Below are 16,078 nucleotides of genomic sequence, written 5' to 3' on the forward strand. Positions count from 1 at the left end.
TAAGATTGGCCATTGATTGCATTATTCAAAACATTAAAACAAATACCAAACATTTGTGTTTTGGAATCAACTGTTTCAACTAAGCCATTTAAGGCGAGACACATTTATACTGGACTGATAGGATATTTTTATTTTTACTGAAGTAAGAAAACAAGTTCTGTGACACATTTTTTTCTTTTTATTTTCTTAAACATTTTATAAATTCTATCTTCTCAAAATATATTTCAAAATTCTATCTCATAATTTTTTTTTTTATGCAATGTATTTTTTATGATCATCCTAAGCAAATATATGGAATATTAAACTACTAATAGGGTAAAAAGAGCGCTGTGATAGTTATCAAAGGTACTAAGATTATAATTTAGTACACCAGACGCGCGTTTCGTCTACATAAGACTCATCAGTGACCCATCCTTTTTATTATATTTTTGAAAAGAGTATAGCAAATTCTTCATTTTGGCAAAGTATAAGAAAAATCTATTTCGGGTAACATGTACCTACCTTAAAATATATAAGAAACCTAATTGACTTTGACAGTAGAACATATTTACAGACAGATACTAAGACAGGAAGTATAATTATGGCATTTGCCATTGTAGGCAGACAGTTCAACTACAATTCCATTCCATACATTTTATGGGAAAACATTTTCTACAATCACTGAATTAACATTAAATATCAACACGAAAATAAAGTTGCTTGTTTGCAATTTTGATAGTTTACTACAAACGTAAAATTAAAATGGCAATACTTTAGAAGGGGTCACCCCGATATTCCGACATCCCATTAATCCGACACCTCATTGGTCCGACATCTCATTAGACCAACTGACGACTGGTCCGACGCCCCAATCGTCCCGAATAGTCTTACAAAGGTTAATTACTGCCATATTTGAAAATCAATTTCATAAAATCATTGCTGATGTGGTCTTTGAACTACTCTTTCTTATACTATACAAAATAAAGAGATGAGGTGTAATTGTCAATGAGACAACTGTGAACCAAAGTTTTTAAAAAGTGGATTAAGCAATTATAAGCAACCGTACGGCCTCCAACAATTAGGAAAATCCATATCGTTACTATATAGTCGGCTATAAAAGGGAAACAGTATCTGATTTCCCTTCCGGAGCACCCGAGACCACTCTCAGTTTTAGGGGGGAGGTTCCTGTGGCTTAGTTTTAAGTTTTCGATGCTGTGTCTTCTGTACTATTATTTGTCTGTTTGTCATTTTAGTTTCAGCCATGGTATTGCCAGTTTATTTTCAATCTATGAGTTTGACTGTCCATCTGGTATCTTGCGTCCCTCTTTTAGAACATGCAAATGTATGCAAGACATTAAATAATAATGAACCATGACTGAAGTTGAAGTTCAAAGTAATCGAATTTAAAACAAACAAAAAAAGAGAAATGCAAATGCTTATGCAACTGCATACGAACTACCATTGTTTAATGGTAAGTGTTTTCCTTTAAATACATAATCACCATTTTTAACATGTACATTGTAAAGTATGCAAAAGTTTCAAAGTCAATAGACAATGACTGAGGGTGCCAAGCAATATGATATTCATTGCAATTTGAAGTGTCAATGATGAATCAACCTCAAAATCATCAATGACCTACCATTTATGGTTCCGCATCTACTGACCTAATACCTACTAACACATTGTTGACAACGCATACATAAGCGATGATGACACCGAAAACACAATCGAAATAAAAACAATCTAGTCCTGCTACTAACTTATGAACAATAACAATAAAAGCGAATCGTTTCAAATTTTTCGACACTGAACTTACACATTCTGTCAAAATCATTGTCAGCTTTTACGTTCCTCATATTCTTATGTGGATCAAAACTGAAATAAGGAACAAAGTATACCATAAAATAAGTGTATTCACAGAAACATAAAATATGGTAAAAAATTACGATTTATAGTTATTATTTAATAAAGATATATTAAACAGAAGCAAAGTACTAGTAATATACTTTTTTCTATTGATGAATCTCATCTATGGTCTGATGAGTCGAATCCTGCCTTCAAATTTGAAGATCCAATATGATCCAACGAAATTTTTTTTAGGGTTTCAAGGTACTCTATGTCTGGTCAACCAATTGATGATTCCAATGATAAAATGTTATGTTGACTACTACACTTAGTCTATTTATCAGTAAAATGCGAAAAAAAGATAAATAAAACCTTTCTTTTTTAGATAATCTTACTCGATATATATATAAGAAGCTGTCAGTAAAATACGGATTACAGAAAAATTATAAAGTTATTGATATATAGAAACAAATATAACCAACGACCGAACTTCAAAGAGCTATGTCTTGCTTCCGCAAAGGAGTAGGTCCCGTAAGTATAAAAAAGAAGATTTGGTATGATTGCCAATGAGACAATTATCCACAAAAGACCCAAATGACACAAACATTAACAACTATTGGTCACCGTACGGCCTTCAATAATGAGCAAATCCCATACCGCATAGTCAGCTATAAAAGGTCCCAATAAAACAATGTAAAACAATTCAAACGAGAAAACTTACAGCATTATTTTTGTAAAACATTAACGAAAAACAAATATGTAACACATAAACAAACGACAACCAATAAATTACAGGCTCTTGACTTGACACAGGCACATACATAAATAATGAGGCGGGGTTAAACATGTTAGCGGGATCCCAACCCTCCCTCTAACCTGGGACAGTGGTATAACAGTACAACATAAGAACGAACTATAAAAATCAGTTGAAAAAGGCTTAACTCATCAGATAGACAAAAAAATGCAAGTGGAAGGGCCGATTTAGGACTCAAATTTCAAGTTCATCTGACAAATGATTTCAGACATTTTTTAAACACTTAAGTGTCTATTTCCGTTGATTCAATTAGTTTATGTGAAAGATTTTATCTGATTTACTGATTAAAAAAGCTCCGTCTTTAGCTTGAATATGTATAATCTATCAAATATGACAAAAAATGTCACTTTTCAAATGGTTTTTGTTAAAAATAAAAGTGGCTGCATTCATGTTCATCCTCAACCTTTGTACATGTTATGTATTATCATCAAATACAACTTACTTTTCAATATCAAGAATGACCACAAATGCGGCCACTTCCATTTATAAGACGGAAACCGTCTGAAATTTAATAAAATGCTGAATGATGCTAGTACCCGATATATATGCATTGCATCACCAAAAAACAGCCAATATTTATGTAGCAAAAGCATTGTACTTTCAAAGGCTTCTTGATAATAATAAAAAAAATTGAGGTCCCCCTTGTCAGAATTATTTTTATTAGGTAACAATTTTGTTTGATTTGGAGACTGGGTACATCGTCAAGTTATCCGAATTCCAATGGGGACTTACTTTTATCCACTTATTGCGGACCTGTTTTTGAATTATTAGAAGTTGCAATGTATGACTAAAATTAGCAAAGACCCATAGAAACAACATTTGATACAAAAATTAAAAATAGTTTTAGATATTTGGATAATATATTGGCTCTCAATAATGACGACTTTGATGTATACTAAAGTAATTTATCCTGTTGAATTAACTTTAAATAAAGCTCATACTAACAGTGACCACTGCCCTTTCCTTGATCTTGATATCTGTATCATTTACGGAAAGCTTAATACACCAAATTATGATAAAATAAATGATTTTTCATTTCCTACCGTTAATTATCCATTTTTAGATGGTAACGTTCCCTTTTTCATATTGTTTTTCGTTATCACAAACTAGTCCAAAAATTTAATAAATTGGTACAAGGACATCATTCGTAAATATAAGTCAACATTTAAACATTTTACGTTCAGTATTTCACATCTAATCTGTTATGGTAATATTATTTACAAAGCAAAAAATATTCAGTATTCGCCTCAAAAGCTAACAAAACCTTTAAACAGACTTATTAAGAAGGGATATAGTTACGATACTGTTGTCAGGTCATGAAAGATTGCATATGTTGGCTGTTGGCTTTAATATTGATTCACGTATAGGGTCTTTAAATCGGAATTAAACATATTTATTCTAAAACAAGTTGTTGACATGACACGGGTTATGTTCTTCTCATATATTTTATGATGGTATAATACTTAACCCCTAACGGGAAGGATTGTGCTTGATACTCATATAATGAATACATTATCTTTCAATCAGTTTAATTGAGGTCTGGCCTTTGTAAGTCTTAAATGTTTTTTTAATTTTAGTTTCTTGTGTATAATTCGGAGTTTAGTATGACGTCCATTATCACTGAACTAGTAACACGTTTGTTTAGGGGCTAACTGAAGGACTCCTCCGGGTGCGGGGGTTTCAAGCTGCATTGAAGATCCATTGGTTGCATTCGGCTGTTGTCTGCTCTATTGTTGGGTTGTTGTCAAAGTCTCTTTGACACATTCCCCATTTCCATTCTCAATTTTATTGATGTTATTTCATCTCCATGCATTGCCTAAAGCACTCACGTTTAAAATCTTTTGATGTGTTCCCTTCATTTTTAAGAAAATTTAAGATGAAATATTACCAATGGCTAAACCCTAATATAAATACAAAAAATTTCACTAAAAAAATCGATTAGTTAACCTGTCAGGTGCTTTAGGTGAGGTAAAATTCTCTTCTATCATTACTTTATGGATTATTCCGAGTTCCTTGTGAAAATGTAAAACCTGAAAGAAAAAAAATACTACATTTTGATAGTAAAAATAATATATGAATTAATTTAAAGACGAATCAACCGTATCATTTACGTTGAACTATACGAATCTGTAGCTTTACTAAAACAGTATGCGATCTCAATCTTTCTTATTGTACATAGTTTTAATAATGAAAATGGGCAACTGATTTATTTCTTATGACAGTATTTAATTGCATTTGACTTCTTTTTGGAAAACGTCTTGAATGTGTTTACTTCAATTTCACATGATTTAAATGTATACTTGACAGTTCTTGTTTGGCTTGATAAATATTTTGACATGAGTGTCACTGATGAGTCTTATGTAGACGAAATGCACGTCTGGCGTACTAAATTATAATCCTGGTACCTTTGATGACTATCGTTTACAGCATTGGAAGAAGAATATGAAACAAGTGCACTTACGATGTGTACAAATGTACATGTAGGTGGTAGATATTGCTTTGTAATGTGTATAAAATTATTGAAAAACGTATTTTCAAAGACAAATTAAACATAATTTCTTACTATAAAGAAAAGACAGTCATCTTTTTCATGATTAGGACAGTGTGAAATCTAGTGTTGTAATAACTCATCAACTTCCCAAGAAGATCTATATTTTTTGTTCGATGTGCAAAATATTCACAATTCGAAAAGTTATTATAATTCATATTTTTGGGGTCTTAGAAACAGAGTAAATTTCATGGCTTATCTGGTTTTCTCCCGTTTAGCTGTACAAATATTTGTTTTTTCCCGAAAAATGTCCATGCATTGATTTTTTCTGAAATATATCCCTTTTTAGGTTAAATAAGCTATAAGTACGTTACGTTCACATGAACTGATTTCATACTATTAGAGCATTTGCATTATTCACGTATCAGGATACGTGCACGGATCGACGTAAACGTATCGGGTAGATTTTCTTACAATAATGATTTTACCCCGATCTCAATAAAATTTTAAGGCATTATAAAATATTTTCATCGGGACCAGCTAGCCTTAATTTATGCTTTCCTCATATACGTCTTATACGATACGTCGATACGGATACGCCAACAAATACTTGATTAATGCAAATGCTCTATTAGGGGTCGGTCATTTAAAGACGTATCAACCGTATCATATACGTTGACGTATCCGCATCTGCAGATATACCAAAAAAAAAAAAAAGTTATGATCCCGAGCTTTGATATTCTGTACCTTGAATAGTGCAAATTGGCGACTGATTTTCTAAACTAAATAAAAACAATAAGGAAATATCGAGTTTTTTGTGGAATATGTAACCCTACTTTTAAAGATATTCCGGATAGTTGGAACACTTTACAGGCATGATAGGAGTTAATACGGTAAACTCGTTTGTTTGTGTATGAACTTGTGCTCACGTAGCATTGACAAAATTGAAATCGTTAATTGTTGATTGACAAGTAGCGTGATACTCAGTACTTTCTATTAACTTTAATGATAAAATCGTAAATGAACAATACTCAAAGTTCCTTAATTACATGTATATAAGTAGTACATTTGATTTTTTTTGTGCGTTTATTCATATAAGGTCTTGAAATATTTTTTAACTAGATTATTAAAGGATTGTGTATTATATTCGTGTACCTGCCCTACATTGGCTCCCTTTTAAGGCATGTAAAAGTAGTTGATAGAAACCCTTATTTTTTCTTAACAAAACACCACACTATCACAAATATTGAAAGTCATTAGTGCATATTTGATTGTTTCGAAGAGATTCCATTTTTTTTAAATGAAGTACGGTCTTATAAATAAGCTCGGGATCACATACTTTTTTTTATATATCTGCAGATGCAGATACGTCAACGTATACGATACGGTTCATACGTTTGTAAATGACCGACCTCTATTTACAGGTGAAACTTGCATGCATGATATATTTTTTTGTACGTGAAATTCACTTGAAAACATTAGGAAATATCGATTTTTGTGAAGCATGATATCCGACTTTTAATATTCAAAGGTAAGTAGAGTTTTCAGGCGTGATAGGAGTGAATACGGTTTGACGAAAAGAGTGATGCTCAGTATGGTTGGTTTTTTTTTTCAAAATTGATGTATTTATATTACATTAGAAAACAGTTTTTGTATCTATTACCAATTTTTGATAAAATAGCTAATGAACAATACTCATAGCTCTTTCGTGTTTTATATTAAGTAGTTAATTTTTTGGGGTTTATTCAGGTAAGATCTTGCAATACTTTTACGTGTTTTATAAAATACTATTTTACAAAATGCGTGTCATTGCCTGACATTCGATCTTTTCCGAGATTATGCAGAGGTCGTCGATAGACGCCTTTTTTGCAAAGTGAAAAAATAAAACATCCAATTGATGGCAGTTGGGCCTGAAGAGCTAAAATCAGGAAAGGTAATGCTAAAAGCTAAAAAGAATGATGTATATTTATCTCTAGAATTGAATACGGCATATAGAATAAGAGGGGATTAATATCCATTACCAGCATTCTGCTTTTCAGCAGGTACAGGGAATGAGCTTTACTTTTCAACATTTCAATGGTATATAGTATATATTCAATTGAAAAGCAATATTATTCATAAGAGTAAAAACCTTTGCTGTGTTTTTTTTTACCTTTGTTAATGTTCCTTTCGCATTAGGTATAACATGTCCTTTTCGTTGCTTCGTAAACTCAATTCCAACTGGAGTTTCTCTTGCTGTGTATATTGCGCTATGTGGACCTTTAAGATATTGAAATTCGTATTAATCATGATATGATGCATACGTCTAACAAGTTCTTGCTCATACATACAACTGCAACAAACCAATGTATATTTGATAATCTCCCCTTGACCATGTTGGACAGGTATGGATATACTTAATATTTTATTCACATCCTCAGGATCGGGTAACGTCAAGTGTTATCGATGTCCATGCAGATGCTGATGGGGTATTTTATCTACAAGGCACATAAACAGACAGACGAACGCAGAGGGGATAGGATGATTAATTTATATCTTTCAAAAATCATTTTGTGTATTAATTGTGTAAAAATGTGCATTTCATTAATATATTCGTTGAAACAGTATCATTTAGTTGCTCAACATGAAAATGTACTTTGATTGTCTCAATTATAAATGAATGAAATTATATATTTGAACTGATTTTTCTTCGTTTTTTCTTCCACTGATATTTAGATAAAACGTGTGAGTACTGACGAAAACCCCACCATATTTTGATATACTAACTAAATTGAACCTTTGCAACAACGGATGTTTTAGACACAGCTATCTTGTCAGTAAATTCATTCAAAAGAAACTGTCTGTTACATATGGTTGAAATTGGTTGATTATTTCTCAAAAAGTTTTTTTTCGTTTTTCAGTCATTGATAAAGGCGTTTTATACCTTAATCTCTTGGTGACACATTTTTGCACCAAGATTACAACTCTTCGTAATAAGAAACGGCTCTGTAATATTTGATTCGACTGGTTTAACTCATAAAGATTTTTGAAGTTTAATTGTAGTTATGTGAGCTTAAAGTAAATTATATTCCTTTTGTCTTGTTACTGTATTAAAGCTTTGTGGAAAATAAACTACACTGGTACTCTAATGATCACTCAGTTGTAGTTTTGAAATTGGTTCTATGGGTCCGAAGGATGATATTATTGTAAAGTTTTACATCAACGACTGACTTCAACTGCATGATTGCAATACGACTTAAGAGCTCTATTAAAGAGGGGAGTCAAATATTTGCATGACATATTCTTCCTTAGCTGAGACATGAGAAGAAAACAGTACATACCTTCATTTCCAACTTCTTCTGTGGAATATTTCCATCTTTTTACATCCAAATATTTGCCTTTAATCTAAAAGTGAAAACCTAGTATAATGTATTTATAATGTGAATCACTATCTTTTTTCATTTCAATCGGTAAATCCGACGACTCTATCCCTCCACTTTTATCATTTTAATTGCTGTTGGTCTAAGAATTCTTAATATACGATTATATTATAATCCAGAGTGCAACTAAGATTAACTGTTCCTCCTTCCGATCTGTTCATAAATCTTTTATGTTCTGAGTTCTATTCTTCTTCTGACTTTTTATGTAAGTCCGCTTGCTCTTTATTTTTGCTCTTATTCTTTTTACTTGCGATACAGTAGTTACCGTTTCCACAATTTGCTGCCAGTTGAGATATTTGTGTGCATTATTAAAGATGGAAAACAGAAACAAAGGGTATCCAGTCACCCCGTTTCCTTTTCAATATGAAGTAATTTCAACTTCAACTCTCAACGGACCAAAAAACGGACTAGTTTTGAAAACGTTGCTCATTAAAGGGCACTAGCTACGAGATATATATATATATATAAAAAGTGATTTTCTTTTGTTCAATCATTAATGAAAGTGAAAAAATAATGAAATTATAATTCGCTTTTCAATTTTAAGCAGCCAGTATAGTTCAATTTTGTTCAAATAAACTAAGAAACATCGATCATGAACTATTCACTTGCAATTGATTATTTTGACATAATTGAATCAGCATTTAATATATGATCTTCAATTTAACTCCTTAGCTAAAGATGAATTACGCATTAATTATGCGTGTCCAGTTATTAAAAGGAAAAGAATGTCAACATTGAAAGTGAAAGAAAGGTTCCGTAAATCATTTGATTGACTGATTCGATCAACACAAAAAAAACTCATTCTTATACTGTTAGGTAAAAACGATGATAAAAATATAAAGGTTTAGCCCATAATATGAAATTAAACATACCTAAAAAATTCCAATTGCAATAGTTTGCTTTCTTTTTTATATCTTTATGATGTTTATATCGCTTATGATGACCGTCGACAGTCTTCGGAGGTCAACTCAATAGTAATTAGATGGCTTCTGGACTAAAATACACCCGAAACGATGGTACATATAATCGAGCTCATGCCTTGTGAATTGTTCATTTTAGACTTCATAATTTGGATATACGTTTTACGGTTTTAGTATGTTATAAATCTAATATGAGAATTTGTGTCAAATCGGCGACATGATTTTGACAACCAATTTAATGAACCATTATTTTTGTTTTAAACATCCATTTGCATTGATAAAGGGACATACACAAACCTTTTTAATTTTATCACGTGTATAAAGAACTTATATTGACTGCATTTTAGGAATTTTGGTCCTCAATGCTCTTCAACTTCGTACTTTATTTGGCCTTTTTAACTTTTTCGGATTCGAGCGTCACTGATGAGTCTTTTGTAGACGAAACGCGCGTCTGGCGTATATACTAAATTTAGTCCTGGTATCTATGATAAGTTCATTTAATACAATAAGAATCACAATTTATGTCAAAACTTTTTTTTTCATAAATCATTAATTCATACTTCTGACATCAGCGGACTTTTTTCCTATGTTATTCTATACAATCGATTCAGTACTCGATAAACCGAATGACACTCTAGAATTAAAGCTTACTTTTATCGCAAATATCTATTATTGAAAATATTAAACCGGTGTTTCTGTTTATTAATAATTGACGTACTTGTAGATCTTGGAACGAAATATAAGAAGTGGTAAACAGCGAAATACTTATTTCGAAAATAGACGTACTAGGAACAGGACACATTTCGACAAAAAGTAGATAATAGTCAGTAAATGCAAGCACTAACATAGCCAATTCTGAGTGTGTATGCATATACTATTGCGTTCGTTTGTAAGAGTATGTCAGTTAAATTTTGATTTGGTTATTAAATCGGACACTGTTGAATAAAATCTGCGTTCGTTACGTAAAATGATTGTTCTACAGATTTACGACATGAGCAACTGCGAGAAACTTGCAATAGTACTTCGACAACATTGGAGAATACAAATGACGACATGTATTCTGTATTTCAAAAAACGAAAGTATGTCATTTGGACCTGCTTTAAGACGATAACCGCCATTGAATTTTTACTAGTTGACATGTTTGTTCGCTATGGAGATTCCGTATATCGTCAGGTTATCGTAAGTTCCATGAGGTCAAACTATGCATCAATTATTGCAGACCTGTTTCTGTATTCTTATGAGTAACAATTTATGACTAAAATCAACAAAGAACCATCGAAACAGCATCTGTTACAAAAAAATGATAACACTTTTAGATATTGATGATATATTGGCTCTCAATAATGACGACTTCAGTATGTACACTGAAGAGATGTATCATACTGAACTGACTATAAATAAAGCTAATACTAGCAATGAACACTGCCCTTTCCTAGATCTTTGACGGGAAGCTTGGTGATAAAATTTATGATAAAAGAGATAATTTTTCATTTACTATTGTCAATTATCCTTTTATATATGGTGGCGTTCCATTGTCACCATTTTATGGGGTTTATATATCTCAAATTGTTCGATTGGCTCGTGTTTGTAACAACGTATTTGATTTTTACGAAAGTAATATCTCTATAAACAAAAAAATATTGCACCAGGGGTTTCGATATCACAAACTGGACAAAACATTTGATAAATTTTATAATCAGTACAAGGACATCATTCGTACATGTAAATCAACATGCAGACAAGTTATATCTTCATGTATTTTACATCTAATCTTTTATAATATTATTCTATACAAAGCACAAAAAGGTCTACATTAACTAAAAAAAAAGCTAACCAAACCTTTTAACATACTTCTTCAGGAGGGATATAGTTGCGATACTGTTTCACGGCTAAAGTTCCTTGTTAATTTATGTATAATTTTCATTTTTCTTAGTTTCTTTTGTTAGCTTTCTTGCATTGAAATCAGACTTGTTTTAAACTGAGTTTTATAGTGCGTATTGCTGTGTGTTTGTTTATTCTAGAGGTAAAGTGGGAGAGTTGAGATCTCACAAAGCATGTTCAACCACGCCGCATTTTTGCGCCTGTCCAAAGTCATTCCAAGTCCGGAGCTTCTGGTCTTCGTTAGTCTTGTATGTTTGGGTTTTTTTTAATTTTAATTCATTTATATGTTTTAGAGTTTGGTGTGACGTCCATTGCCATTGTATGAGTACAAATTTTGTTAAAGGGCAAGCTGAAGCCCGACTTCGGTTGCGAGATTTCCCGCTGTGTTGAAGACCCATGACTAAATTATGTAGATACAACAGACGCGCGTTTCGTCTACAAAAGACCCATCAGTGACGCTCGAATCCAAAAAAGTTAAAAAGGCCAAATAAAGTACGAAGTTGAAGAACATTGCGGACCACAATTCCTAAAAGTTTTGCCAAATACAAATAAGGTTATATGACTAAGTTAAAAAAAAATATTATTGAAATTTTAATGGAATGTCATTTACCTAGCAATACATATGTATGTCTACTATATACTCCTAATGAAAACCTTGACAATTACCTTATCTGTCTTAATTTATAACACTTCAGTGAAGTTGGCAGACAATATTGATATATGAAGAGTTTGTATTGCGTAATCTCTGATACAGACACATTGATAAGCAGTGTAAGTTAGATGGAATTCGCAAGATAAATTTTAAAAGTCTTCGTAATACACTGTTGAGTAGAATTTCCAGAATTAACTTACTTTTTAGATAAAAGCCTTTTGCTGAGCATTCAAACGATTAAAAAAATTTTCATCGTTATTGGTTGGCGTTAAAATATAGAAAACGGGAAAAAAGTTGTTGTTTCGTGTTGTTGACGTCAAAAAGCGAGACTAAGGTATGCTGTTTCCGAACGCAGCGGCGGCGGCGGGGGCAACAATTATTATGTTTTAGTTTGTGATTATGTTCGTTTATAGGAAACAACGAGTGGTAGGTCAATGTTATTTGGTACGCAGTTGTATTAGGACCAGCACATCTCATTTCAATGGAGATAAGTTGGCCCTGTTCCCTCAGTCATGCTCTATTGACTTTAAAACTTTACTTACTTAAAACATGTATTAGTTAGCGATTATGTCAGTTTAGGGGGAAGACTTGTGTGAGGTTAATGATAGTTAGTGTGCAGATGCATAAGCATTGGTACATCTTATTTCCATGTAGATTATTTTACTCCGCCACCTCGTGGTCTATCGACTTTAAATGTTTAGCAATGTTTACATGTTAAAGTGTGTGATTGTATCAGTTACAGAGGAACCACTAATGTCAAAATTTTCATTTGCACGTACTCTTTTTCATAGAGATTATTCGGCCCGAACAACTATATATGGGTTCATTGGATATGAAATGTTTGCACTGTTTAGGTTAGTGTTCAGATAACTACTTATGATAATCAATGGTATTTGGTATGTAGTTTTAGAAGCATTTGCATAAATAGCCATTTAGTATTTCCATGGAGGTTATTTGGTCTTGCCGCATAATTCTTTGTCCATTGACTTTGAATGATTTGCATAATTTACATGTTTACAAAAAGGCGAGATTTATCTCTGTGTTAACAGTTTATTTCTACTGTAGTTCACCTGTTTACATTTTCATGCACCAATTTTTCACTATCTTTTACCCTTATTCCCCGTGTTTTCCCTATAGACCATCAATAGTGTTTAGCTGTATTAACTTATTTTCAATTCATAGATTTGCTTTTTATAACTTAATTTATGAGAAACTCGAAAATTAGAAATGAATGACATTTGAAATTTTGAGTGTAGAATTGCATACATTCATGTGTTGTTGCATGAAAAACATGTATATGTACCTCTTCCTTGCTGTGAAGTTTTGAAGAAAATATTGCTGCAAATCCTTTCTTAATGGCCAGAACTTCGCTGTCATCAGGTGGATGGTAGACTTTCAATATTTCTCCTCTTCGAGTAATTTCGAATGAAAACCTCAATATATAAAATGACAAAAACAAATTAATTGAATAAAATAAGATGAAGGATAAAAGTCAACGAGACAGCGACACATATGATAGCACTATTTATGTCTCACCGCGAAGAACATATGGAACAGTAATAAAGCTGTAAAAATCATCAACAGGAGAGATTTGGTGTATAAAATCGAGTGTGATATGTATTAGATATCTTTCCACTTGAGCCAATAATATTTTGCAATTTATAACTGAGTGCATGGATATCGTATTACACGTAAAACACGTGATTCGGTTTCTCTGGTGATTTTGATTATCTTTTATTATTTGTTGCCATTAGAAGGATTTTTTTTCTCTTTAATGCGACGTATAATTTTAGAAATATAGATTTATACAGTTACATATAAATATTGTTATTAGTGTTACTGCCATGATCATGCATATTTAAGGCTCTTGAAATTCAAACTACCCCAATGTCTGTTGTATAGTTTGTTATAGAATTTGAAATGATAATTTGGAATACGTGACAACGTCAAAGAGTCCAGATGAAAGAGCCGAAAACATTTAACTGAAATACAATCAAATGTTTCGTTGTCGTTTAGATCGTTTGTGTTAGAAAGAAATGCACCCTTGATCAACGGTGCCACTCAATAAATGTACATAAATTATGAATGATATCATGTCACATTTTGACGGGGACTTTCATCAACATATTAGGTAAGTATAACGTACCATTTTGAAAACTCTGCCAAACCATGATGATGTTCTGAAAATCATAAAAAAAAAAGTATTTAAAATTCAGGTTTATTGGTTTCTACTATATGACAATAGCAGATACACAACAGATGAAAAATATTCATAGACTGACATTTTTCTTCGGATTACAATGAATTATAACCATTAAATGAGCATAAGAAATAATTCTTTATTGCAACTTTTTAAAACGGAATGAAGAGTATACTTAAAATCGCTAATAGCAGACATTTTGGTTCAATTTCGTCAAAATAATCGGCGAAGCCATCCGTAAAAATGAATCCTAATGAAGATATGGATGAAGATACAGTTGAAGATACGGTGGGAGAAGAAGTGTAAAATGCTGATCTTTTGTCACTAATGAAGACCTACATGAACAACAAAATCGCCGGGCTCGAGAAGAAATTAAACGATTTGACCCATAGTTTAGCGAAAAAGGTAAAACAAAAGTCAGAAAACAACTTTAAATTCAAGGTAACAAGGTCCTGTTTGACCTTTATGTATATGTGCTGGACAATATTTAGATTCTGCTATATCTTGTATCGAGAAGAATTGCCTGAATAAAGCCATTTCGTACTTAGAAGATTCAAAAAAGCTGCTGAACGAACAAATAAGCATATAAGGAGCGAGGATAAGTCCTAAGGAGGTTGGCAGTCGGTCAGTGAATACTTATCTGACGAGCTAGCGAGTGATTCGGAAGATGATAAACGCATTAAGACCGCGGACGGCAGGACAATCAAGAAACTCAATAGAAGACGGATAAACAAAAGTATGGTAGAAAAAGACAGCAGAAGCGGCTGGTTCGTCGTATCAACAGGCGCATAGTAGTGGAAATTCTAGCGGTAATGGTAACTCCAGCCCTTTCGTGCAGGGGCATCTGCCGGCGGAGCTCAAGGCCAGCAGAGCCCAGCAAAACCTTCAGACGTCTTTTATAAATGTGAATTCTACGGGCATTGGGCGAGTAGAGAATTTCGCAGACAAATCAAGAACAAAGTACCCAGAGCACATCCTTCTTAAAGAAAACAAAGAAAACAATCAAGATATTTTTCAGGTACATGAACAATTTAATATTGACACTTACTTTGTATATGAAAAAGATGTTTCTGAAATGATTTTTATCTCCCCTTACACAATGGCTGTGCATTTTTCACGCGGCTGAAAACTGAATGATAATCCTGAATATTGTCGAAATCCAGATCTGGTGTACTAAAACAATATTGACACCGTATGTTTGTGGCATAACATCGTGGCCACAAGTTACATTTTTTTTCTGTTTAGTATTAAATTTATTTATATCCATTTTGTTGCATCTTGTGGTCAATTTTATTTGGCAATCGCCAATGGCAGTCAGCAGGGTTAAAGAACATCAGTTGTTCGACCTGTTAGCCAAATGCAGTGACAGTTCTTCCCTCGCCGGGATTCTAACCCATGCAACTGTGATATCGTGATATCGTGACACCAAATCGCCTGCACTGCAGCCGTCCCGCTAGACCATACGACCACCTGGGCTCTACAAAAATAGAGCTTTCGCTGGCCGTGTGTTACCTTTCCTCGTCAGTTTTAATCTAGCGTCATACTACAGTCCATGATATATAAGGCACGACGATGTTATTGTTACAGATCAGCTAAATTATCTATAGTTACCCAACAATGTTAGATCTGTGCTTTCGCAAATGTTTTGTTCTTCATTCGCCGGGATTCGAACCCATGCTACTGAGATATCGTGACATCAAATTGCTTGCACTGCAGCCGTCCCGCTAGACCACACGACCACCTGAGCTTCACAAAAATGAAGCTTTCTCTGGCCATGTGTTACCTTTCCACGTCAGTTTATTTATATTTATATAATATATAATTCAACAAACAGAAACCATTGTTTGCAATAAAAAAAAAGTAACTGCAACTTTTATTC

General features: G+C 32.8%; 1 protein-coding gene across 1 annotated transcript in view; it reads right to left on the reverse strand.

The window, feature by feature from the left end:
• The window catches only part of LOC134684588 (uncharacterized), a 31,711-nt gene extending 16,975 nt beyond the window's left edge, over window positions 1-14,736 (reverse strand). The window contains exons 1-7 of the mRNA XM_063543885.1: window positions 14,661-14,736; window positions 14,146-14,179; window positions 13,303-13,432; window positions 8,447-8,510; window positions 7,279-7,385; window positions 4,586-4,668; window positions 1,796-1,854 (exon numbers count right to left, since the gene is read on the reverse strand). Coding sequence (XP_063399955.1) covers window positions 1,796-1,854; window positions 4,586-4,668; window positions 7,279-7,385; window positions 8,447-8,510; window positions 13,303-13,432; window positions 14,146-14,179; window positions 14,661-14,736 — 553 coding nt within the window. The remainder of the gene's footprint in view (window positions 1-1,795; window positions 1,855-4,585; window positions 4,669-7,278; window positions 7,386-8,446; window positions 8,511-13,302; window positions 13,433-14,145; window positions 14,180-14,660) is intronic.
• Window positions 14,737-16,078: the final 1,342 nt, after the last annotated feature.

The sequence above is a fragment of the Mytilus trossulus genome, chromosome 9 (assembly GCF_036588685.1).
Source record: "Mytilus trossulus isolate FHL-02 chromosome 9, PNRI_Mtr1.1.1.hap1, whole genome shotgun sequence".
In the NCBI taxonomy this organism is placed as follows: domain Eukaryota; kingdom Metazoa; phylum Mollusca; class Bivalvia; order Mytilida; family Mytilidae; genus Mytilus; species Mytilus trossulus.